The following is a 23,468-nucleotide window of genomic DNA, read 5'->3' as shown; positions in this document are numbered from 1 at the left end:
TCCTTTGCCTCCAGGGTTTAAGAGATTCTCCTGCCTCAGCCTCCCAAGTAGCAGGGATTGCAGACGTGCGCCACCATGCTCAGCTAATTTTGTATTTTCGGTAGACACAGGGTTTCACCATGTTGGTCAGGCTGGTCTCGAACTCCTGACCTCATGTGATCCCCCCGGCTCAGCCTCCCAAAGTGCTGAGATTACAGGCGTGAGCCACCACACATGGCTGGGTTTTTCTTTTTGGTTGTGATTTTGTCTTTTTTTGAGACGGAGTCTCACTCGGTCGCCCAGACTAGAGTGTGGTGGCGTAATCTTGGCTCACTGCAACCTCTACCACCCAGGTTCAAGCGATTCTCCTGCCTCAGCCCCTTGAGTAGCTGGGACTACAGGTGCGCACCACCGTGCCCACCCAGCTACATTTTGCATTTTTAGTAGAGATAGAGTTTCGCCATGTTGGCCAGGCTGGTCTCAAACTCCTGACCTCAAGTGATCCTCCTGTCCTGGCCTCCCAAAGTACTGGGATTATAGGCATGAGCCACCACTCTTTTTGAGTTGGGGGAGGTCACTAAAGACCAGGTATAGCTGAGAGATAATTTATATCAAATGCACAGAATTCTTAGTGTGGTAAAGGGAGACACATGTCAGCCTTAATGCTAAAGTGTTAAAACAATCAATCTGGCAGGGTTTGAACATTTATTGCACTGAGACTTGCAGACACAGTTGGCCTCATTCACAGGCATTTAAATTTACCATGAAAACCAGGTACAATTGTACCATATTTATAGAGCAGGCTATTAATACTATGACAGGAAAGAATAGACTATAAAAGTCAGGATATATCATAACAGAGGAGGGATCCCAAGTGCAAAATGGATCATCCAAAAATACTGCAGCTCAATATTCTCTATGCTCCCGAGAAAGTTGAAATTATTTTCTTACAGCCTATTAATAGAGATCACAATTATAAAGCTGCACTTTGGAGGCGTCATTATTTATAAAGAACAGGAAGGGTGAAGGAAGGAGGAGACAGACATCTCTATCTGTTCTGAATGGTTCATCCTAAACCCTCAACAGAAGTTCTACTTACATCTTGGTCATAGCGCTTTCTGATTTCCGGGTGAGTCTGTTCAATTAAACAATCCACAAAACATGTCTAAAAGGGAAGAAACAGTTAACATCTGCCAACCACAGAGGAAAATTTACTGTGCCCTTCCCCCAGCTCCCAATATACCACATAATTTAGGGATAAGGAGAGAAAAAGGAGAGCAAGGAGGGTTATGGGACAGCAAAGAATTAACACTGAAGCCACAGGATTATTTTCAAATAAAAGATGAAATCTTTCTTAGACAGGCATCCCTCAGGAAATGAAAACTTATAAAAATCAGAGTAAGGCTCAATTTCCCATCTTCTGTCCAGATGTAGACATAAGGCTCAGGCATGCAAGTGGCTTAGGAACAGGCTCCACCTGCTGCTTGGGAAAAGCCAGAATTTCACAGTATGACTTCGTAACAGGCATGCAGCACCCCCAGTCAGGAGGTTGAGCCTTGTGACCTCAAACCTCAACCGCTGTGACTCTAAGGGCTAAAACATGAGCAGGTACAAAAGAGAAATCCTGTTCCAAGTAGCTGAAAGTTCTGTCTTACCTTGCCATGGTGGAGATGTCCACAAAGGGTCACATTTCTGATGAGCTCTGAGTTATCCATCAGATCCGCCAAGAAACTGAAAGGACAAAGGAAAAGAGAAAAGAGAGATTGGCAAACGTTTCCAAATGAGGAGTGGTGTAAAGGTGTTTCAGGTATTTTTTGTCCAGGAACAACTTTCAGACCAACTGGAGAGTGCTCAGGCAGATGTGAATGTCTATACTTACATAGCTCTGGCTTTGGGAATGCAAGAAACTTATCTAAGAGGTAACACAATCTGTGAATGGACTATCACGGGGATTTCAATAGTAAAACAGCAAGACTAAAAAAGGAAGAAGAGGCTGGGCATGGTGGCTCATGCCTGTGATCCCAGCACTTTGGGAGGCCGAGGTGGGTGGATTACCTGAGGTCAGGAGTTCAAGACCAGCCTGGCCAACATGGTAAAACCCTGTCTCTACTAAAAATACAAAAATTAGGCTGGGAGCAGAGGCTCACGCCTGTAATCCCAACACTTTGGGAGGCCGAGGCCACCACGACCAGCTAATTTTTGCATTTTCAGCAGAGACGGGGTTTCACCATGTTGGTCAGGCGGGTCTCGAACTCCTGACCTCAGGTGATCCACCTGCCCTGGCCTCCCAAAGTGCTGGCATTACAAGCGTGAGCCACCACACCCAGCCAGGACTTCCAACATGGTGAAACCCCATCTCTACTAACAATATAAAAATTAGCTGAACGTGGTGACATGCGCCTGTAATCCCAGCTACTCAGGAGGCTGAGGCGGGAGAATCACTTGAACCTGGAAGGTGGAGGTTGTAGAGAGCTGAGATCATGCCACTGCACTCCAGCCTGGGCAACAGAGTGAGACCCCGCATTGAAAAAAAAAGAAAAGAGAGAGAGAGAGCACCTAAATGATCCTACACATATATCTACCTGCTTTTGCTCTCCTTTTCAAAATAAAGAGTTGAGGGCCGGGCATGGTAGCTCACGCCTGTAATCTCAGCACTTTGGGAAACTAAGGCAGGAGAATCATTTGAGCCCAGGAGTTTGAGACCAGCTTGGGCAACATAGTGAAACAGTACAAAAAACACAAAAATTAGCCAGGCGTGGTGGTGTGTTCCTGTAGTTTCAGCTGCTCAGGAGGCTGAGGCAGACACATCTATTGAGCCTGGGAGGTCAAGGCTGCAATGAGCCGTGATTGTAACACTGCACTCCAGCCTGAGCAACAAAACGAGACCTTGTCTCAAAATAACAACAACAAAAACAAAATAAAAAGCTAATATATTCCTAAAATACTCAGCAGTCTTATTGAGTCCAAACAGGCTCTGGTGGATCCAACAGCGATAACTGCAATACCCAGATCTCTCTTGAAGGCTGGCTTTCAACATCAAACTAAAGATCTGGAAGAGGAAACAGCTAACATTTGGATGAACACCAAGAGAAAAGTTAAGATTGACCCCAAATATCCCCGCAGCCACACAAGCTGAAGGAGAATTTGAGAGCTATGTACGGCCACAATTTACTAGCTATTTCAGCCAAAAGCCACCTCTTATCTCTACAAAAACATGAACCCACAGCATTCCTGCAGAGAAGCTGAGAAACCTTGTAACTTACTCCATCTCATACACCGTAACAGGTAATGTCTGCTCCATCAGAGTGAATTTCTTGGTTTTCACTGGCTTAATAATGGGTTCTAGAAGAAAAAAAAAAGGTAGTGATGTGTAGGTGGGCATAAAACATAAAAATACGGAACACTATTCCATCAGACTGACCTTTCAGAATGCATGATGTATGACATCAATTTATTTTACTCTCAAGGATCACTCATATGTTGAGAAAGTTTTGGAAATGCTGTTTGGCATGAGACAGTGAAGGACCTTGAATTGTGGAAAGAGGAGTCTGGGCTTCATTTTGAGGGACAGTGGGAGGGAGGGAGGGGGAATGGATGTAGGTTGAGGTCAATGTCAGTTCAGGATCTTTCCTTGCATTTATAAGATGCAATCACTTTCCAAAAGATCAATGAAAACTTTTTTTTTTTGGGAGACAGGGTTTCACTGTTACCCAGGCTGAAGCGTACAAATGGTGTGATCAAGTGATCCTCCTGCCTCAGTCTCCCGAGTTGCCAGGAGGCATCTACCACCATGCCCAGCTAATTTTTGTACTTTTTTTGTAGAGATGGGGTTTCACCATGTTGCCCAGGTTGGTCTCGAACTGCTGGGTTCAAGCGATCCTCCTGCTCCGGCCTCCCAAAGTACTGGGATTACAGGCATGAGCCACCGCTTCCAGCCTATGAAAACTATTAAATGGAAAATAAGGCTGGTTGCAGTGGCTCACGCCTGTAATCCCAGCTCTTTGGGAGGACAGGGCAGAGAGATCACTTGAGGTCAGGAGTTCAAGACCAGCCAGGCCAACATGGTGAAACCCCGTTTCTACTAAAAATACAAAAATTAGCCAGGCATGGTGGCAGACACCTATAATCCCAGCTACTAGGGAGGCTGAAGCAGAATTGCTTGAATCAGGGAGGCGGAGGTTGCAGTGAGCCAAGATTGTGCCACCGTAATCCAGCATGGGCGACAGAGCAAGACTTCGTCTCAAAAAAAGAAAAAGAAATGGACAATACATATTATGAGAACTGGTTAAAAGGGTTGGAGATATTTGGATGGAAAAACATATCAGGCCACAGGGTAAATAAACTTAACGACAGTCTTCATGCACCTAAACTGATAGCAGATAAATAAGAAATAACTCTTATTTGCTTAGAAACTAGTTAAGAACTTTACTGAATATTAAAAAAGGATTAACTAAATCTTAAACCAGAAACAGTACCTGAAGGTAGTAAAGAAAAACTGATCAATTCATTCACTGCACTTTTAAGGTTTGCTGAGAGCTATGAAGTTTCCAGGTTTCAATTTCACTCCGCACAGCCCAGCTCCTCCTGACGTACCTGTGAGAGGCTGAGTGTCTTCCTCTTGAACTATGGTCTCCACCTCAGGACCATATACCTCCTCGGCTGTTGGGTAGTACTTCTTGTCCTCATGCAGCACCACCTCCATCCCGGGGTGGTCATCGTCATGATCTCCTACGTCATCGTCGTCGTCATCATCATCCATCTGAAAGCAAGAGGGAGAAGGAGAATCGAAGAGGCACACGCTTTTCCTGTTTGATGTCTGACTACCTCCGTGAGTGACAGCACTGACTGTACATGCTGGCCAGCTTCTTATTCTGAGTTCTATGCCAGTGGGGCAGGTTCCACTCCTTTGAGACCCTTCACAAAGAGAAGACTCTAAGCCGAGGCCATGGACAGTGCTCCTGGTTCAAACTTGCCCCTTTCTGAATGTGGGCCACTGGTCACAAGTGGGTTGAGACTGAAGAAAACAAATCACAGCACAGCCCTTTACGGGGGAAAAAAGCAACTTTCTCCAAAGGCAGAAACCAAAAGCCAGAGGTAAAAACTGGAGATAAGCCCATACCTTTAAAATTTTCACTTATATCCACAGAATTGTTTTTGGAAAATAACTTTGTGATAGATAATAACAGGTGCTGGCAAGGATGTGGAGAAACTGAAACCTCCCACACTGCTGATGGGAAAAAGGTGCAGCTGCTTTGGAAAATATTTTGGTAGTTCCTCAAAATGTTCAACACAGAGTTACATATGACCCAGCAAGTCCACTCCTAAGTATATACCCAAGACAAATGAAAACTTATGGCCACACAAAAACTTAGAAATCAATGTTCATAGTGGCATTATTTATAATAGCCAAAAAGTGGGAACAACCAAATGTCGATCAACTGATGACTGGATAAATGAAATGTGGTACATCCATACAAAAGATTATTTGGCAACAAAAACAAACAAAATACCTATACTTGCTATAGGTATATACATGCTACAGCGTAGATGAGCCTTGAAAACATGATGCTGAGTAAAGAGGCCAGACTGAAAAAGCTGCATATTATATGATTCCATTTATATGAAAATATTCAGAATAGGTGAATCTATATAGACAGAAAGCAGATTGCCCAGGGCTGGCAGGGTAGGTGTGGGTGGGAGGGCAATGGGTAAGGGGTGTGGAGTTTTTTTCTGAGATAATGGAAATGTTCTAAAATTGATTGTGATGACAGTTGCATGACTCTGTGAATACTCTAAAAGCCATTAAATTGTACACTTTACAATTAAATAACTTCAAATCTGCCTCCTTACAAATTAACCCATAGTCATATGCAACATTAACGAAGCCATTCTCACTTCTGCTAAAAAGTCTTCCAAATAATCTAAGGTGGCCACCAGATCACCCTTTAAGTCCTAAAACACTTACTGAGCACTTAATATGTGCTAAGCACTGTTCCAGGTGTTAGTAATAAGGCAATCAAGGAAAAAGAGGTGCTACTGAAGCAAAAAATCTGCAGACAGAGAATAAGCTCTACAGGTACCTGGGGAAGAGCATTCTAGTCGGCTGGTGAAACAGCGAATGCAAAGGCCCAGAGCCAAGAGCATGTGGCAACTTTGAGGTTTAGCAAGGAAGCCAATATGGTGAGAATGGAGCGAAGGATGGGGGAACAGGAAGCTGCGATCACATGGGAGGCAAACAGACAGGATCTTCTGGACCGCTCTAAGAATTTGGACTTTACTTTTACTCTAGAGCAAAAGTAGGCGGGGAGGTGCCATTAGCATCCAGTGGGTAGAGGCCATGGATGCTGCTAAACATCCTACAACACACAGAGTCCTCACAGAAAGAATTATCTGGCCCCAATGTCGACAGTGCTGAGATGAAGAAACTCTGCACCAGGGGTTTGGAGCAGAGAAGTGATATGATCAGACTTCTGTTTTAAAAGAACCACTCCAGCCCCTATGCTGAGAATACACTAGAAGCAAGAAGATTAGTTAGGGGGCTACTGCAGTGATTCAGGAAAGAAATAACAGTGGTGGTGGCTTGGAGTAGACAGAGTGGGAACTGGGAAGGTGGTGAGAAGAGGCTGAATTCTGGACACATTACAAAGGTAGAGTCAAAACTGTTTTCTAATGAATTGAAAGGAGGTGTGAGAAAAAAGAGAAGAAGTAAGGTTTTTGATCTGAGCACCGGAAAACAGCCTTGCCTTTATTGAGATGAGGAAGAAAGACTGTAAGAGCAGGTTGGGGGAGCAGGGCGGGGAAAGCTCAGTACTTAGGTGTGAGTTAACTAACGCCAGGCTCGAGATTCCCTATTAGACATTAAGTAGAGATGCCATGTAGGAAGGTGGACATACAAACGTGCCATTCAAGGGGAAAGTCCAGATTGGAAATACAAATCTGAGTCGTTATAAATAAAGTTATTTGATAGACTGGATGAGATCCCCAGAGGAGTGAGTGTAGACAGAGAAGACGTCTGAGGAATGGAGCCCCGGGCCTGCTGACATTGGGAGGTCAGGGAGATAATGAGGAAGCAGCAGCAAAGGCTGAGAAGGGATGGTCAGTGAGGAGGAAAACCAGGGGTTCTCTGAAAGCCAAAGGAAGAGAGTATTTTAAAGAGGAGGGAATGATCGGCTGGGACAGACAGATGCAGGCAGGTCATGTGGGCTGAGGACTGGGAACTGACCTTGGGATTTCGCAAGGCAGAGGTCAGTGGTGACCTTGACAAGAGCAGTCTGTGGAATGCGAGAGGCAAAAGGATGGAAGTGGGTTTGAAGGACAATGGGAGGAGAGGATCTGGAGACAGCAACCATGACCAACTAATTCGGGATGTGCTGCATTGGAAAGCAGGGAAAATCTGGAGGTAAATGAAGGGGGATATGGGGTCAAGAGAGAGTTTTAGGATGAAATGACATTTTATCTGTGTATGCTGATGGGGATGATCCTGTAGACAGGGAAAACTGATGGCGCAGGAGAGAGAGGGCAGAATTGCCAAAGGTCTTGAGTGGTGAGAAGGGATGGGGATTAGTTTCTAGTAGACAGAAACATGAACAAATCATTCGTAAGAACGGAAGGGAAGGCATTGTATATGAGTACAGATGTAGGCAGGTGGGCAGAGGGACTGCTGGGTGCTTGTTTTCCTTCACACAAATTCCAGCATGCCAACCTCTTCCTTAAGAACACAAAACCCTCCAGTGGTGAGACCGGCTACCTCCTACCATCTTACACTCTACTTCTACTAAAGTGGCCTAAGATTACATTAGCTCTTTTGGCAGCCACATATATCCTACTGGTGGTGGCTCCAAATAGCTATCAAGCCAGTTTTCTCCTGCCCCATACTGCTGAATATATTATGAATCTAACTGCAGGATTTTATATAATAATTTCTGACTGCCTGTAATTATCTCTACCCGAGTCTACAGTAGCTCAACAAGTCTAAACAAATAAAACTAAACAAATATTCTTTTATCATTGCTTTTTCTAATTTTTAATTTTTTTATTTTTTTGAGATGGAGTTTCACTCTTGTTTGCCGGGGCTGGAGTGCAGTGGTGCGATCTCAGCTCACTGCAACCTCTGCCTCCTGGGTTCAAGAGATTCTCCTGCCTTAGCCTCTGGAGTAGCTGGGACTACAGGCGCATGCCACCACGCCCAGCTAATTTTTGTATTTTTAATAGAGACAGGGTTTCATCACGTTGGCCAGACTGGTCTCGAACTCTTGACCTCAGGTCATCTGCCCACCTCAGCCTCCCAAAGCGCTGGGATTACAGGCATGAGCCTTCTACAGGCATGAGCCTTAGAAGGGACATCTTTCTTTCCTGTCCCCATTACCAAAATCTATGCATCTCTACTGTTATATACCTCAATATAATTTTTTAAAAAATCTGTCCAGGTGCAGTGGCTCACACCTGTAATCCCAGCACTTTGAGAGGCTGAGGCGGGCAGATCACCTAAGGTTGGGAGTTCGAGACCAGTCTGACCAACACGGAGAAACCCCATCTCTACTAAAAATACAAAACTAGCCGGGCGTGGACGCACATGCCTGTAATCCCAGCTACTCGGGAGGCTGAGGCAGGAGAATCGCTTGAACCCGGGAGGTGGAGGTTACAGTGAGCCGAGATCATGCCATTGCACTCCAGCCTGGGCAACAAGAGCGAAACTCCATCTCAAAAAATAACAATAATAATAAATCTATGCATCTTGTGGACTAGGAGGCTATAACCCTCATTCTGCTGTTAAGAGGGTAGACCAGTACAGCCATTTTAAAGGGCAATCCGACAGTACTTAGTATAAACATATTAACTAAGTATAAATACAATAAGCATATGTAGATAGAGATATATATAATATCCTACAACCAGCAACTCTGCTCTTGGGAATATAACCCAAAGAAATTTTCCCACATTGCATAAAGGGACACATATGAGAATGTACACTGGATTATTAATTACGGCGAGGGAAGGCTGGTGACAGGTAACCTTGGTGTCTATCACTAAGAGAGGAATGTCACCAGGGCAAACCGAGTAGCAGTCAGTTCCCACAGACTAGATGTACACAGAGCAACAGGGAGAAACCCTAAAATGCACCACTCATCATGATGCTGAGTGGGAAAAGAAACAGAACAATGCAGACAATGATACCATTTACTTAAAATACACACACACTATGCAACTCATAGAAAAAGAAACATACATAAATTACAAAGAACTGTGGTGGCAGGTATGGGAATGAGATAAATGGGAATTAACAAATTAATTAAATAACAGCAGAGCTCTGCACAGCAATGACACTGAGGAGTAAGAACTAAAGAGTATGAGTGACTCAACTGTTTGTACTGAGGTAAAAACCTTCATAGGGTCTCACTCTGTTGCCCACGCTAGAGTGCAGTGGCATGACCATAGCTCACCACTACCTCAAATTCCTGGGCTCAAGCCATCCTCCCGCCTCAGTCTCCTGAGTAGCTGTGACTACTGGCATGTACCACCATGCTTGGCTAATTTTTAAATTTTTTGTAGAAATGGGGTCTCACTACATTGCCCAAGCTGGTCTCAAACTCCTCGGTTCAAGTGATCCTCCTGCCTTGACCTTCCAAAGTGCTGGGGTTATAGGTGTGAGCCACTAAGTGTTTAGCCCATTATTCTTTATTTAAAAAATTTTTTTGTTAATAGCTTTATAGAGATATAATTCACATTCCATACAATCTATCCATTTTAAGTGCATAATAGTTTTTAGTATATTCACAGAATTGTGCAACCATCACCATGATCAATTTTAGATCATTTTCATCACCCTAAAAAGAAACTCTGTTACTTACCAATTCCACCTGCCCTCACTCCCAACAAAAAAATCCTGCCTCAGCCTCCTGAGTAGCTGGGATTACAGGCGCGCACCAGCACACCCAACTAATTTTTTGTATTTTTAGTAGAGACGGTTTCACACCACGTTGGCCAGGCTGGTCTCGAACTCCTGACCTCAAGTGATCTGCCCGCTTCAGCCTCCCAAAGTGCTGGGATTACATGTGTGAGCCACCACGCCTGGCCTATTACTGGGTTTTTAGTCCCAAATTCAGGTATGTTGGGATCACTTTGAATTTAGATTCTGTTATCCAATACATTAGTTTTATGTCATGTGCAAATTAGATAAACCTCTGTTCTCTATCTTTACCCAAGTCACTAATAGGCTGAATGACGGGGCACAATGGTTCCCCTATGTAATTTCAGCATTTTGGGAGGCCAAGGCAGGCAGATTGCTTGAGCCCAGGAGTTCAACACCAGCCTGAGCAACATAGTGAAACCTTGTCTCTATTTAAATATATTTTAAGTTGAAAAGGACAAGACCAAACACAGATGCCTAGGACATGTCACAAGAGCTCTGCTGGTGACCCATTAATCAAAAATCTTTGTGTCCCACTGTTCAACCAGCTGTGACCTCCTCTAATTGTATTATGATGCAGCCCATGTTCTTTTCACTAGGACATCATGAGTTACAGAGGTTAACTGGGGAAGAAGAGTGAATGGAATGAGAACAAAGGAAACCTTTCTATCAACATGGTTTGAATGAGAATGTATTCATGAATTACCTATATAATTAAAGAAAAACACACTGTAAAACCTTTTTTTTTTTTTTTTTTTTTTTTGAGATGGAGTCTCGCTGTGTCACCCAGGCTGGAGAGCAGTGGCTCGATCTCAGCTCACTGCAACGTCTACCTCCCGGGTTCAAGCAATTCTCCTGCCTCAGCCTCCTGAGTAGCTGGGATTACAGGCATGTACCACCACACCCAGCTAATTTTTGTATTTTAGTAGAGACGGGGTTTCACCATGTTGGCCAGGCTGGTCTCAAACTCCTGGGCTCAAGCGCCTCAGCCTCCCAAAATGCTGGAATTACAGGCGTAAGCCACCACACCTGACTGTAAACCTTATTTTCAAAAAGAAAAAAAAATGCTGGTTTATAAGACATCAATAAAAAACTTCAAATGTCTTGCCCAAATCAAGATACATCATGTCCACAGCATGCCCCTGACCTGTGGCTCAACCTAGTAATCCTATCAAGAGAAAATTATTTTTATAAAACTCATGCTAGCTTCCTAAGTACTCAACAGTCATTTTTTTTTTTTTTTGAGACCGAGTCTCACTCTTGTTGCCCAGGCTGGAGTACAGTGGCACAATCTTGGCTCACTGCAACCTCCGCTTCCCGTGTTCAAGTGATTTTCCTGCCTCGGCCTCCCAAGCAGCTGGGACTACAGGCACGCGCCAACAAGCCTGGCTAATATTTGTATTTTTAGTAGAGACGGGGTTTCACCGTATTGGTCAGGTTAGTCTTGAACTCCTGACCGCGTGATCTGCCCACCTTGGCCTCCCAAGGTGCTGGGATTACAGGCATGAGCCACCATGCCCGGGCCCTTTCTATTGCTTTTATGCATCTCTGAAAATCTGAGCTTGTGAGGGAGCTCCCAGTGCAGCTGCAGCTGGAAGAGTTGAGTATCTTTTCCAAGTGGGAATTATTCATGACTGTTAAAAGACACTTCAGGGAAATGGAAGAACTAATGATCAACTAGAGCTCAGATTACAAAACCATCTCATCAATGAAACTACATATTCCCTTTTGGAACCTTAGTAGCGAAGCTTTGCTGGAGCAGTATGAGATCCCACTAAGTCATGTTACAAAAAGGACAATCTCAAGAGACGTACCCAGGGTATCACTGGAACACAGAGGATTCAAAATTTCATTGTTTTTTAAAAAAAGGTGGGGGGGGGGGTGGGGGGGCAGGCATGGTGGCTCATGCCTATAATCCCAGCTCTTTGGGAGGCCGAGGCAGGTGGATTGCTTGAAGTCAGGACTTCAAGACCAGCCTGGACAACATAGTGAAACCCTGTCTCTACTAAAAATACAAAAAATATTAGCCGGGCATGGTGGCACACACCTGTAATCCCAGCTACTCAGGAGGCTGAGGCATTGAGAATTGCTTGGACCTGGGAGGCAGAGACTGCAGTGAGCCAAGATGGTGCCACTGCGCTCCTGCCTGGGCAACAGGGTGAGACTGTCTCAAAAAAAAAAAAAGAAAAATGAGGGGGCTGGGCATGGTGGCTCATGCCTGTAATCCTAGCAGTTTGGGAGGCCAAGGCAGGTGGACTGCTCGAGCTCAGGAGTTCAAGACCAGCCTGGGCAATGTTTCATCTCTACGAAAAAAAAAAAAAAAATTAGCTGGGCATGGTGGTGCATGCCTGTAGTCCCAGCTACTTGGGAGGCCAAGGTGGGAGGATCACTTAAGCCCAGGAGGTGGAGGTTGCAGTGAGCTGAGATTGCGCCACTGCACTCCAACCTGGCAACAGAGTGAGATCTTGTCTTAAATAAAATAAGAGTGAGATAAAAGAGCAATATATTTGTTTTACCTCATCAAGATCTTTGGTCTCTCTACCCAATTCATCATCATCTTCATCAGAATCAAGCTCTGGTCCAATATAATTCCCAAACTCATCATATAAGTCGGTATCCATGATGCTAAAATTCAAGGAGAGAAGAGTTAGATTCTGACAAGGTAATCAAGGCCTCCATGTGGTGGCTCCACCTGTCTAGTCTTAGTCTTATGGTTGGCCATACCCCTTTCACATGCCTCCTCTCCCCAAAGCCCAGTACTTTCCCCAAGTCTCTGCCTTACTTGTCTCTATTTATGTAGTCTTCCCTCCACTTTTCTTGTTTTGGGTTTTAAGGAGCAGAGAGTTGAATAGGCAAGAAGGAAGAAAGAAGACAGAAGGAAGAAGCTCCGCCGTACAGAGATGGGGCGTGGGGGGTGCTCCAAAGCCGAAAGAGGAGGTCCCCCTCCCTCCACTTTTTTAATACTAAATTTAATTTTAAAACAACTCAGTATCAAAAAATGGCAAGAACAGTACAAATAACTTACTTTTTCCTAAATTATTTGAAAGTGAGCTGTTGACACAATGGCTCATCACCTCCTAATACTTTAGTGTAAGGGTGGGCAAACTCTGGCCTGTGGCCAAATCTGGCCCCTCCAGCTGTTTTTACATGGCCCTCAAGCTAAGAATGCTTTTTCACATTTGTAAATTGCCAGGGAAAAAGTCAAAAGAAAAATATTTCATGATACATGAAAATTAATGATAAGGAATTCAAATGTCAGTGTCTATTTAAAAAGTTTCATTGGGAGGCCGGGCGCGGTGGCGCATGCCTGTAATACCAGCACTTTGGGAGGCCAAGGCAGGCAGATGACCTGAGGTCAGGAGTTCGAGACCAGCCTGGCCAACATGGCAAAACCCCGTCTCTACTAAAAATACAAAAATTAGCTGGGTACGGTGGCTCACACCTGTAATCCCAGCTACTCAGGAGGCTGATATAGGAGAATCCCTTGAACCCAGGGGGTGGAGGTTGCAGTGAGGCGAGATGGCGCCACTGCACTCCAGCCTGGGAGACAGAACAAGACTCCATCTCAAAAAAAAAAAAAAAAAAGTTTCACTGGAAAACAGCCATGCATATTCATTTGCATCATTTACAGTTGCCTTCACACTGTAATAGCAGAGTTGAGTAGTTGAGACTGAAACCATATGGCTCACAAAGCCTAAAATATTATCCAGTCCTTAATAGAAAAAGTTTGCCAACCTCTCCCTCACCATGTGTAATTCCTACAAACAAGAACATTCTCCTACATAACCACAATACAACCATCAAAATCAGAAAATTGATATTCACACATTACTACCACCTACTTTACAGATCCCATTCAAGTTTCACAGATTGTTCCAATAATACCTTACACGCCTAAGGATCCAATCCAGGATCATGTTTGCATTTGGTTGTCATGTCTCTAGTCTCTTTGGATCTACAATCTTCAGTCTTTGGATCTACAATCTTCAGTCTTTGGATCTACAATCTTCAGTCTTTCCTTCCAAGGACTGTCATGAATCCTTAAGGATGTCCCTTGATTTGAGGTTGTCTGATGTTACCTTATGATAATATTCAGGTTATGCGTTTTGGGCAGGAACATCATAGAAGTGATGCTGTGTTCTTCTCAATGCATTTCGTATCAGGTGATACATGATTTCAATTTGCCCCATTAGTGGTAACGTTAACTTTGATCACTTCATTAAGGTGATGTTTGCCAGGCCTCTCCATTGTAAAGTTACTCATTTTCCCTTTGTAATTAAGTAGTCTTTTGTGGGTTTTCTCCACTTCAATTACTGAAATTCTATTCAAAGAAACAGTTCAAATGCCACCACCTCCTTCAAGCTTTCCTAGCTCCTCAATTTCTCATTCCTCTATCCTACTAGAGCTTTTTGCACCTTTATCAGTATTTAATTTTGTCTTAAATAGTAGTTAACTGGCTGGGCACAGTGGCTCATGCCTGTAATCCCAGCACTTTGGCAGGCCAAGATGGGCGGATCATGAGGTCAGGAGATAGAGACCATCCTGGCTAACACAGTGAAACCCCGTCTCTACTAAAAATACAAAAAATTAGCCAGGTGTGGTGGCACACACCTGTAGTCCCAGCTACTCAGGAGGCTGAGGCAGGAGAATCACTTGAATCCAGGAGGCAGAGGTTGCAGTGAGCTGAGATCGCACCACTGCACTTCAGCCTGGCTGACAGAGCGAGACTCCGTCTCGAAAAAAATAAATAAAATAAATAAACAAATAGTAGTTACTAATTACCATCACCAACTATAGTTTATAAGCAATAAATAACAGACTAGAGCATCAGGGCTCTGGAGTTGGAAGACTTAGATTCAAATCCTAACTTTGTCACCAACAACTATGTAACTTGAGGTAAGTTACTTCATCTCTTCCAACCTGATTCTTATTATTCAACTGGAAAATGGAATGAATAATCCTCACTGAATAAATGGTTATGAGGATTAAATAAAACACCCTGTGTAAAGAATTTACCAGAGTCCAGCCGGGTGCAGTGGCTCACGCCTGTAATCCCAGCACTTTGGGAGGCTGAGGTGGGTGGATCACGAGGTCAGGAGATCGAGACCATCCTGGCTAACACGGTGAAACCCTGTCTCTACTAAAAATACAAAAAATTAGCCAAGCGTGGTGGTGGGCGCCCGTAGTCCCAGCTACTGGGGAGGCTGAGGCAGGAGAATGGTGTGAACCCAGGAGGCGGAGCTTGCAGTGAGCAGAGATAGTGCCACTGCACTCCAGCCTGGGTGACAGAGAGAGACTCCGTCTCAAAAAAAAAAAAAAAAAAAAAAAGGAATTAAAGAATTTACCAGAGTCCTAGGCTCAATAAACGTTAGCTAGCATTATTTTTTGCCATCCTTGATCATGAGAACCCTGTGTTCCATGCACCTGCTTCTTCTCTTCACTTCTTTTATGATACTAAATTTAATTTTAAAATAATACCAAAAAGTGGCAAGAACAGTACAAATAACTTTCTTTTCCCCAAATATTTGACAGTATGCTGCTGACACAATGCCTCTTCACCTCCTAATACTTTAGAGCAAGAGTTGACAAACTCTGACCTGTGGCCAAATCTGGCCCCTCCACCTGTTTTTGCATGGTCCTCCAGCTAAGAATGCATTTTACATTTTTATTTTTTTATTTTTTTGAGACGGAGTCCCGCTCTGTTGCCTAGGCTGGAGTGCAGTGGCACGATCTCGACTCACTGCAACCTCCGCCTCACAGGTTCAAGCGATTCTCCTGCCTCAACCTCCCAAGTAGCTGGGATTACAGGCACCCGCCATCACACTTGGCTAATTTTTGTATTTTTAGTAGAGACGGGGTTTCACCATGTTGGCCAGGCAGTCTCGAACTCTTGACCTCAGGTGATTAGCCCACCTCGGCCTCCCAAAGTGCTGAGATTACAGGTGTGAGCCACCGCACCCGGCCACATTTTACATTTTTAAATAATTGAGAAAAAAGTACCAATGCTAACACAGCCAATAGCCAAGACAGCACCTTGCATAAGTAGGAACTGGATAAATGTTAACTGAATGGGATGTTTAATTTTAAGATGCTGATATTTCTTGGATTAGACTGATACCTCCAACTCCCTCAGTGCCACCTGCTGGGTGCTGAATGTAGAGAGAGAATTGGAGCTCCAAGGACCAATAATTAAATGTAAATTATTATGGAAACTTTCACATGCATATTCTTTTTACTTCTAAAAAGCTATTATCGCATTTATGCTTATCTCATTCTCCCAAGACCCCAGTCAAGGGATTGAAGAAATTATTTATTTATTTTATATATATTTTTTGAGACAGAGTTTTGCTCTTGTTGCCCAGGCTGGAGTACAACGGAACGATCTCGGTTCACTGCAACCTCCGCCTCCTGGTTTCAAGCGATTCTCCTGCCTCAGCCTCCCGAGTAGTTGGGACTACAGGCGTGCACCACTACGCCTGGCTAATTTTTTTGTATTCTTAGTAGAGATGGGTTTTCACCATGTTGGCCAGGCTGGTCTCGAACTCCTGACCTCAGGTGATCCGCCCGCGTCTTTCTCCCAAAGTGCTGGGATTACAGGCGTGAGCCACCGCGCCCGGCCGATTGAAGAAATTGTTATAGAAAGCTGTTCATGGAACAAGCCAAACTCATTTCTGCCTCAGGGCCACTGCACTTGCCTTTCTCTTTGTCCAAAACGCTCTCCCCTTTGATATTTTTCACCTTGTTCCTTTATTTCAATCAAGTCTCCACTAAAATGTCATCTTCTCTGTCACTCTAAAAAGTCCCCCATACATACTCTCCAACTTCCCACTTTCACTGTTTTATTGTTATTCACAAATGTTATACATTTATCACTAGCTGACTTGTATCTAGTTGTTTACTGTTCATTTCCCCAACTACAATTGAAGCAAAGACTTTGTTCACTTAGTACTGTGCCTAGCATAGACTAAGCCCTCAATAAGTATTTACTAAACTAATGAATGACTCTAACAAGGTACACAGAATATAGCTGATTTGCCCACAGTTACACAAAACTAGCGACTCATGGTAACAAACCTCACTGCCGCTTCCCGCTACAATGCAGGAGCTCAAAGAGGACTTCGGAGGGAACTTGGCAAAGAACGGCTGAAAGCGGCACGGATAGAAGAGGGAGTGAGCGAGGGGACTGGACAGTTAGAGCACCACTCCTACCTAGCGATACGATTTTACGGATTGAGGCTATAGAGGCAGCCCCGAAATCGAGGTGTGTGCGTGTGTGTGCGCTTCGGAAGCCTTGGGGAGGCACGAGGACGACAGGGTCTTCCATTCTTTTTCCCGCTCCAGGCCTCAATTTACCGATCCGTAAAGCGAAAGGGGCCGATAGCATATAAGGCCCCTTCCAGATCTGACGCTTTTTAATTTCCTATCCCACCTGGAGCAACCCTTCCGTGCCGCTGACCCGCTTCAACTTACCTCTCGCCTGCTCAGCTAAGAGTTCCCAGGCCGCTGCCGGAGATCGTGCTTCCGCCCCACGCCAAGGAAACGCCTGCGCCCGCCGCCAGGAAGGACCCCGCAGACGCCGCTGTCGCCTTTCTGCCCGGGAGGACAACCCTCTGCCTGAGGACCAGTTCCGAGGTATGCCCGCCGCGGACCGGCAAGGCGGAGTAGCGGGTCCCCAAGACGAGTAGCCCAAGACGTGGGCTGCTCCAAAGAGGGTGAGAGCTGAGGATGAACGAATCTGATCAGGCGCCTCGGGACCACCCTGAAAATGGGGGGAGGGGGCCTTCGGGCAGATCACGTGGTCAGGCTGTTAGCGCAGTTGCTGGGCAACCACAGCTGCGGGCGTGGTCTGCGCGGGGTTGCCCTCCTGTTCTGGCTTATCAGGGGATCCCCAAAGAAAGCAAGGGGACCAAGGCCGGGACTGCTGGGGTGAAGGTCCGGGAGGCTGATTAAGGGGACGGAAGGGTTAGTTCTATGTATTAAATGCCTGGGGAGGGCTGAGAACTGGACACCTGATTTCGGTTACTGGCCAGCCCAGCCCCTTCTTGGCGTTCAGATTCCCTACGTTGGGGTAGGGTGGCTATGGGATTGGTTGGGGACTTCCTGCTTCCTTGCGCTAGGGCTGTTGGTGATGACCCCGCCACAAAATCTAGCTCAACTCACTAGGAGTTTGCAGTTCAGAGAGGTCCCACAAGTAAATGCCAGAGCCACGACTAGAACCCACGTAGAGAATCTCTCTGCAGTGGCTCACGCCTGTAATCCCAGCACTTTGGGAGGCCGAGGCGCGCGGATTACTTGAGGTCAGGATCGAAAATTGCTTGAACCCCGGAGGCAGAGGTTGCAATGAGCCAAGATCGCGCCACTGCACTCCAGCCTGGGCAACAGAGCCAGAAAAAAAAAAAAAGAAAAGAATATCTCTGTAGAAATGATCAGTCAGCCTCAGATATGCAGAAACTGCAGAAGTACAGTGATAGAACTAAAGGCATTGCCCAAGTACCTAGGGACCTCTGTTCCAGCCCTGGGCTGGACAGAGGGATTTGGGGATGGGGTCATTGAGCTCCTTCCTTTGCCCCTTCTACTGGATTTCCTGCTCAGTCATTGCATCTGGTTTGGGTGAAAGTCTCCTTCCTCATTAAAGACATTCAATGAAGAATGAAACTTTATCCCCGAGCTCAAGGATAACTAACAAGAGTTCTGCCTTTGTGTGAGGTCCCCTGTCGAAACGACTTGCTGTAGAACAATCCTATGGGGGAAGAGTGAAGAAACTGAATTCTGAGGTCCAAATGCCTCCTCGACTGAAGCACCAAAATTAAAAATATTTTTAGAGGCAAAGAGCAAAATTAAGACAGAACTCCAAATTGAAAGTCAGGACTCTGTATTCTATTTTCAGGGACAAGTCTTGTGTAAGTCCTCACTGTGAAATTCAACTTGTCTTTGTAAAATAGAAAACCAGATTTTTGTAACACCTCCCAATCTGAGTGACATGATGTCCAGAGTGCTTTGGGGTCATTTTGTGTTCTGGTGAATAATTCAGAGGTACCCTCTTTCCCCTGATATTGACTGTCCACTAACATGTATTCCCTTTGCCTTCCCAGGCACAGGCCATGGAAAGGAATGACATCATCAACTTCAAGGCTTTGGAGAAAGAGCTGCAGGCTGCACTCACTGCTGATGAGAAGTACAAACGGGAGAATGCTGCCAAGTTACGGGCAGTGGAACAGAGGGTGGCTTCCTATGAGGAGTTCAGGTTGGCTCACTGCCATTTTTCTCAGGCCCTCCTGTTATGGTGGACTATAGTAGTTAACTCTGAAATCAAACCATTCTGGGCTTCAGTCCTGGCCCCACCGTCTACTGTTTGATCTTATGCAATTTCCTTAACTTCTCTGAGTCTCAATTATTTATCTGTAAAACAGTAACTGTTACAATTAAATGAGTTCTTGCACATAAGACTGAGCAAGTGTCTGACACATGTGAAGTGCTTGAAAGCAGTCAGCTATCGCTGTTGTTATTATTATGGTCATATTGGTCCGTAACAGGTTTATCCTATACCATGCAAAGTCTAGCTGCCTCACACCCACAGACACAGCATTAAGTCCATTGCCTAATTTCTGTCCTTTGCCTACAGGGGTATTGTCCTTGCATCACATCTGAAGCCACTGGAGCGGAAGGATAAGATGGGAGGAAAGAGAACTGTGCCCTGGAACTGTCACACTATTCAGGGAAGGACCTTCCAGGATGTGGCCACTGAAATCTCCCCGGTAGGTGAGGCCCTGCCCCTTTAGTCCAGCAGGATTCTCTGCCCTAAAGCTTCAATCCTGTTTTTTCATTTTGTTTTGTTTTGTTTTTTTAACCACACATACCTCTTCTTTATTTGTCGTGTTAAACCAACAGAGATAGGTTTCTGCCTCCAATCCCAGAAAGAAAAACAAACAGCAGATGGCGAAGCTGAGTTGAAGTGGGCAGAATGAGTCAGAAAGTTGGGCTAGGAAGGTCGGCTTCCCTTAGTCCTTTGACTTTCATTCTCACATCAGAATTGGGATGCTCTGCCTCTGGGTTGTATGGTGTCTAGTGTAATGATCCTGTGGCAGTGTTGAGAGAGAGACCCCAACATTCAGATCCTTGAGTTCCTTTCTCTCTTCCTGAGATTTCCAATCAACCCATCCACCCGACTTACAGTAAACCCTGACTTACTCTTGAAGACCAGAGCTATGTCTCCATTCATGAGTAGGAAAATTCCAGTATAAATGAGAATCTCAAATCATGGCGTGGATTCCTTGGGGCCCTCCCTGTTTCATCCCCAGTTTCCTCATCTGAAAATGAGGGCACCAAGGACCACAGCTTTCCCAGTGCTCAGACAGTAGTGAGATGAAGACAGTAAGATGAAGAGCTACAGGCTCTCCTCACTGTCACTGTTGCAGAACAGCTGGAAGAGCTCCTGACTCCCTTTCCTTCCTTTGTGATCCAGGAGAAAGCCCCCCTCCAGCCCGTGACGTCTGCTGACTTCTATCGTGATTGGCGACGACACTTGCCAAGTGGGCCAGAGCGCTACCAGGCTCTACTGCAGCTTGGGGGTCCAAGGCTCGGCTGCCTCTTCCAGACAGATGTGGGATTTGGACTTCTTGGGGAGCTGCTGGTGGCACTGGCTGATCACGTGGGGCCGGCTGACCGGGCAGCGGTGCTGGGGATCCTATGCAGCCTGGCGAGCACTGGGCGCTTCACCCTGAACCTAAGCCTGCTGAGCCGGGCAGAGAGAGAGAGCTGCAAGGGCTTGTTTCAGAAGCTGCAAGCCATGGGCAACCCCAGATCCGTGAAGGAGGGGCTCAGCTGGGAGGATCAGGGTCTGGAGGAGCAGTCTGGTGGGCTCCAGGAGGAGGAGAGGCTCCTGCAGGAGCTGCTGGAGCTGTACCAGGTTGACTGATGCGGCAAGCTACCCTCAGAGGTCCCAGTGGTCACTGGAGGCAGTTTTTTGGTTGTTGTCTTGGGGGTTCTGCAGGACCATAATAAGAAACCCACACCTGGTTCCCTTCTCAACTTGGAATTTTCAGAGCAAAAACAGGAATCAAGTCTTTCCCACTTCTCCAGTCCCTCAGTGTCTCGCTATTTTGAACTGTGTGTATCCATGGACAGTCAAGAGCTCAGGAAGTTGAAAGCGGTTTTGTTTCCCACCCTTAGAGTCTGCCAAGCCTCTAGCCCACTGGCCTTGAGAGATGAGTGTGTGCCCAACCAAATGCTGGCTATACCAGTTACAGCCTCCACTCAGAAAAAGGAAAAAGCAAAATCTTTATGGTAAACAAACACTGATCTCCACAGCTCTTAACAAGAATGTTTATAACCCCAAACCAATGAATGGACATGTAATCAACAAATGATCAAATACTACATCATTTGAGGTGTTGAATTTTCCCCTAGAGACTCAGTTCTTGTGCAGGTTGGGCCTGGGAAAGTCCCAAGCCATCAGCTCAGGTCCAGCCAGCCTCCCGGATGGCCAGATATGCAGGAGGGTGGGTTTCCTTCATCCCCCAGGTTGATGAAAGACTTTTCCACCAGGCTGGCAGGGCAGGGCCTGGAGCACTGAGGCAGAGATCTCCCTGCCCGAGCACCTCAGCCCGCCCTTCTCATTCCGGTTTCCTTTGACCCATTCTTGGGTGAGCGCCAGTGTTCTAGAAAGGGGAGTAAAGGCCAGGTTCTAGAATGGCTTTCCCCCCGCCGAGATCAGGTCTGGAATGTTAGAAGGGCATCTTGTACATCCACTGGGAATAAATTGCCTTGCACTTGGCGGCTTCCTCTGCAGATTGTTGCTGCTTTTCCTGGCTGCATAATCCTTTCCTCATCCAGAGGCTTCCGCTTAGCAGTGCTTTCTAGGAGCCCTATGAGCCTTTAATGCCCTGGTTTTGCCCTGCCCCTCTGACCCCTGCCTCCTTCAGGCATGCACCTGGCCCTCACCACTGTGCTCCTGTGGGTATGGGGGAGTCTCCAGGCCTTTGAAATTGTGGAGAAGGAAAACATTTTTCAGAAGACCCCCTGCCCTGCTTTCCTGATGTTTGAAAATGCAGCCTACCTGGCCGACATGAGCTTTGAGCTTCCCTGTCACTGCAAACCCGAAGAGGTGCCAGCTGTAGTCTGGTTCTACCAAAAGCACCTAGGTAGCAGCCACACCAAAGTGCTGACGGACTTCGATGGGCGGGTGCTGACGGAGGCAGCCCAGGTACGTGTGGGCAGCGACATGCTGACCCGCTTCAGCATCCGCATGTTCAGCTTGTTGGTTTTCAGGGCTCAGCCTGAGGACTCAGGCCTGTACTTCTGCGGCACCCGCAGGGGGGACTACTTTTACGCCTACGATGTGGACATCCAGAACAGTGAGGGAATGGTGGCCACTTTCCAGGACGAGGGCCAGGAGCCCTTCACAGATGAATACTATGGGCACCTCCATGTCTTCACCACCTTCTGGGAATGGACCCCCTGTGACCGCTGCGGAGTGCGTGGGGAGCAGTGGCGCATCGGCCTCTGCTACCTGCAGAGCCCAGACCTCTCCCCACGCTACCTCAAGGCCGTGCCTGATGTGGTGTCTTGTGGCTCAAGGGCTGTGCCAAGGAAGCTGCGGACCAAGGCCAGGGACCACACGCCTGAGGTGCTGGTTCGGAGCTGCTTAGTACCCTGTGAGAAGACAAAGACCATCCGGGAGGGCGTGCTGGCCATCATTAACTATGTGTCCAAAGTGGGCAGCCGGCCCTGGGTGCCCCAGGTGCCCATTCAGTTCCACCAGCAGAGACTGGGCCATGGACTCATCATCTCCTGTCCTGGGGCCCGGCCAGAGCATGCAGTGGCCTGGGACAAAGACCGCCAGCACCTCTACCGCACACAGTACCTGAAGGGTGTCAACAGGTCCATGAGGGTGTTCATTGACCACGGCAACCAGCTCCACATCCGCTTCACCCAGCTGGATGACCGGGGCATCTACTATTGCTGGAGGCAGGGTGTGCTAGTTGCTGGCTTCCGGCTGGGTGTGATATCTCGTGGGCGCTACCCAGCCTCGTTCTCAGATCCTGAGACTCGCTCAGCTGTGGAGCTCACCCTGATAGGCTACCTGCTCATCACAGCAGTCTTTGTCACCATTCACCTCTGTCGTTGCTGCTGCTACTTATTTCACTGTTGTCCCAACTTCTCCCCCTAGGAGCTCTCTTCAGCTCTGAAGACCAGTTGTCCTTCAATATGTTTGTTAAATGATACCAGATGTCTCTGGGTGGGTACCCTGGGTTGGGACAGGTGGTAGGAACATGTGGACAAATCTGTTACAGCTTGCTCCCCATTTTCATGGGCAGGTCTGGGACCTGATCTGAGAAGTGGAGGGGCCTGAGGCTGGTGGGAGATTGGGGACTGAGCTCAGGATGGAAGTAGGGCACATGTGTTTCCTGACTTCACATTTAGGTCAGAGAAGGAAAGTGTGAACTCAGATTTATCCAATGGTAAACACTGATCAGTGTTGAATCATGTTTGAGCTGCTTTGCTTTCTTGCCTATGAAGATTGTGCTGGTTGAGTTGCAGGTAGCAGGGAGAGGAAGGAAGAAAAGAGTGGAGGGAGCTGGTG

General features: G+C 46.3%; 3 protein-coding genes across 6 annotated transcripts in view; 2 read left to right on the top strand and 1 right to left on the bottom strand.

Annotated features, from left to right (window-relative positions):
* The window catches only part of EFTUD2 (elongation factor Tu GTP binding domain containing 2), a 49,168-nt gene extending 31,681 nt beyond the window's left edge, over positions 1-17,487 (bottom strand). For all 3 annotated transcript variants that reach the window (XR_010110534.1, XM_003806509.4, XM_063598651.1), the window contains exons 1-6: positions 17,357-17,487; positions 12,403-12,511; positions 4,573-4,738; positions 3,243-3,321; positions 1,635-1,710; positions 1,079-1,144 (exon numbers count right to left, since the gene is read on the bottom strand). Coding sequence is in view for 2 of the 3 variants with exons in the window: in XM_003806509.4 (XP_003806557.1) it covers positions 1,079-1,144; positions 1,635-1,710; positions 3,243-3,321; positions 4,573-4,738; positions 12,403-12,507 (492 nt within the window). In the remaining variant the exon portion in view is untranslated. The remainder of the gene's footprint in view (positions 1-1,078; positions 1,145-1,634; positions 1,711-3,242; positions 3,322-4,572; positions 4,739-12,402; positions 12,512-17,356) is intronic.
* Positions 17,422-23,372, top strand: CCDC103 (coiled-coil domain containing 103). Of its 2 annotated transcripts, none has more exons than XM_034941669.3 (4): positions 17,422-17,518; positions 18,979-19,130; positions 19,509-19,641; positions 20,349-23,372. In XM_034941669.3, exons 2-4 carry the CDS (start codon positions 18,988-18,990, stop codon positions 20,799-20,801), a joined length of 729 nt encoding a protein of 242 aa, XP_034797560.1. In that variant the 5' UTR covers positions 17,422-17,518; positions 18,979-18,987; the 3' UTR covers positions 20,802-23,372. The 2 variants fall into 2 exon arrangements, with proteins under 2 accessions (XP_034797560.1, XP_003806564.1); XM_003806516.7 differs by lacking the exon at positions 17,422-17,518 and adding an exon at positions 17,668-17,818.
* FAM187A (family with sequence similarity 187 member A) lies at positions 20,400-23,372 on the top strand. The gene has a single exon (XM_055101727.2). The coding sequence runs from the start codon at positions 21,810-21,812 to the stop codon at positions 23,052-23,054; it is 1,245 nt and encodes a 414-aa protein (XP_054957702.1). The 5' UTR covers positions 20,400-21,809; the 3' UTR covers positions 23,055-23,372.
* Positions 23,373-23,468: the final 96 nt, after the last annotated feature.

This window comes from Pan paniscus, chromosome 19 (assembly GCF_029289425.2).
Source record: "Pan paniscus chromosome 19, NHGRI_mPanPan1-v2.0_pri, whole genome shotgun sequence".
Classification (NCBI taxonomy): Eukaryota; Metazoa; Chordata; class Mammalia; order Primates; family Hominidae; genus Pan; species Pan paniscus.
The sequence above is the reverse complement of the archived record's forward strand: the minus strand, read 5'-3'. Positions and strand labels throughout refer to the sequence as shown.

Bases quoted from the DNA above. Each gene is read 5' to 3' on its own strand.
- CCDC103 (XM_034941669.3), top strand. From the start codon at position 18,988: ATGGAAAGGAATGACATCATCAACTTCAAGGCTTTGGAGAAAGAGCTG. The intron at 19,131-19,508 runs GTTGGCTCACTG...CTTTGCCTACAG, and splicing joins GCTTCCTATGAGGAGTTCAG to GGGTATTGTCCTTGCATCAC. The intron at 19,642-20,348 runs GTAGGTGAGGCC...TTTGTGATCCAG, and splicing joins TGGCCACTGAAATCTCCCCG to GAGAAAGCCCCCCTCCAGCC.
- FAM187A (XM_055101727.2), top strand. From the start codon at position 21,810: ATGCACCTGGCCCTCACCACTGTGCTCCTGTGGGTATGGGGGAGTCTC.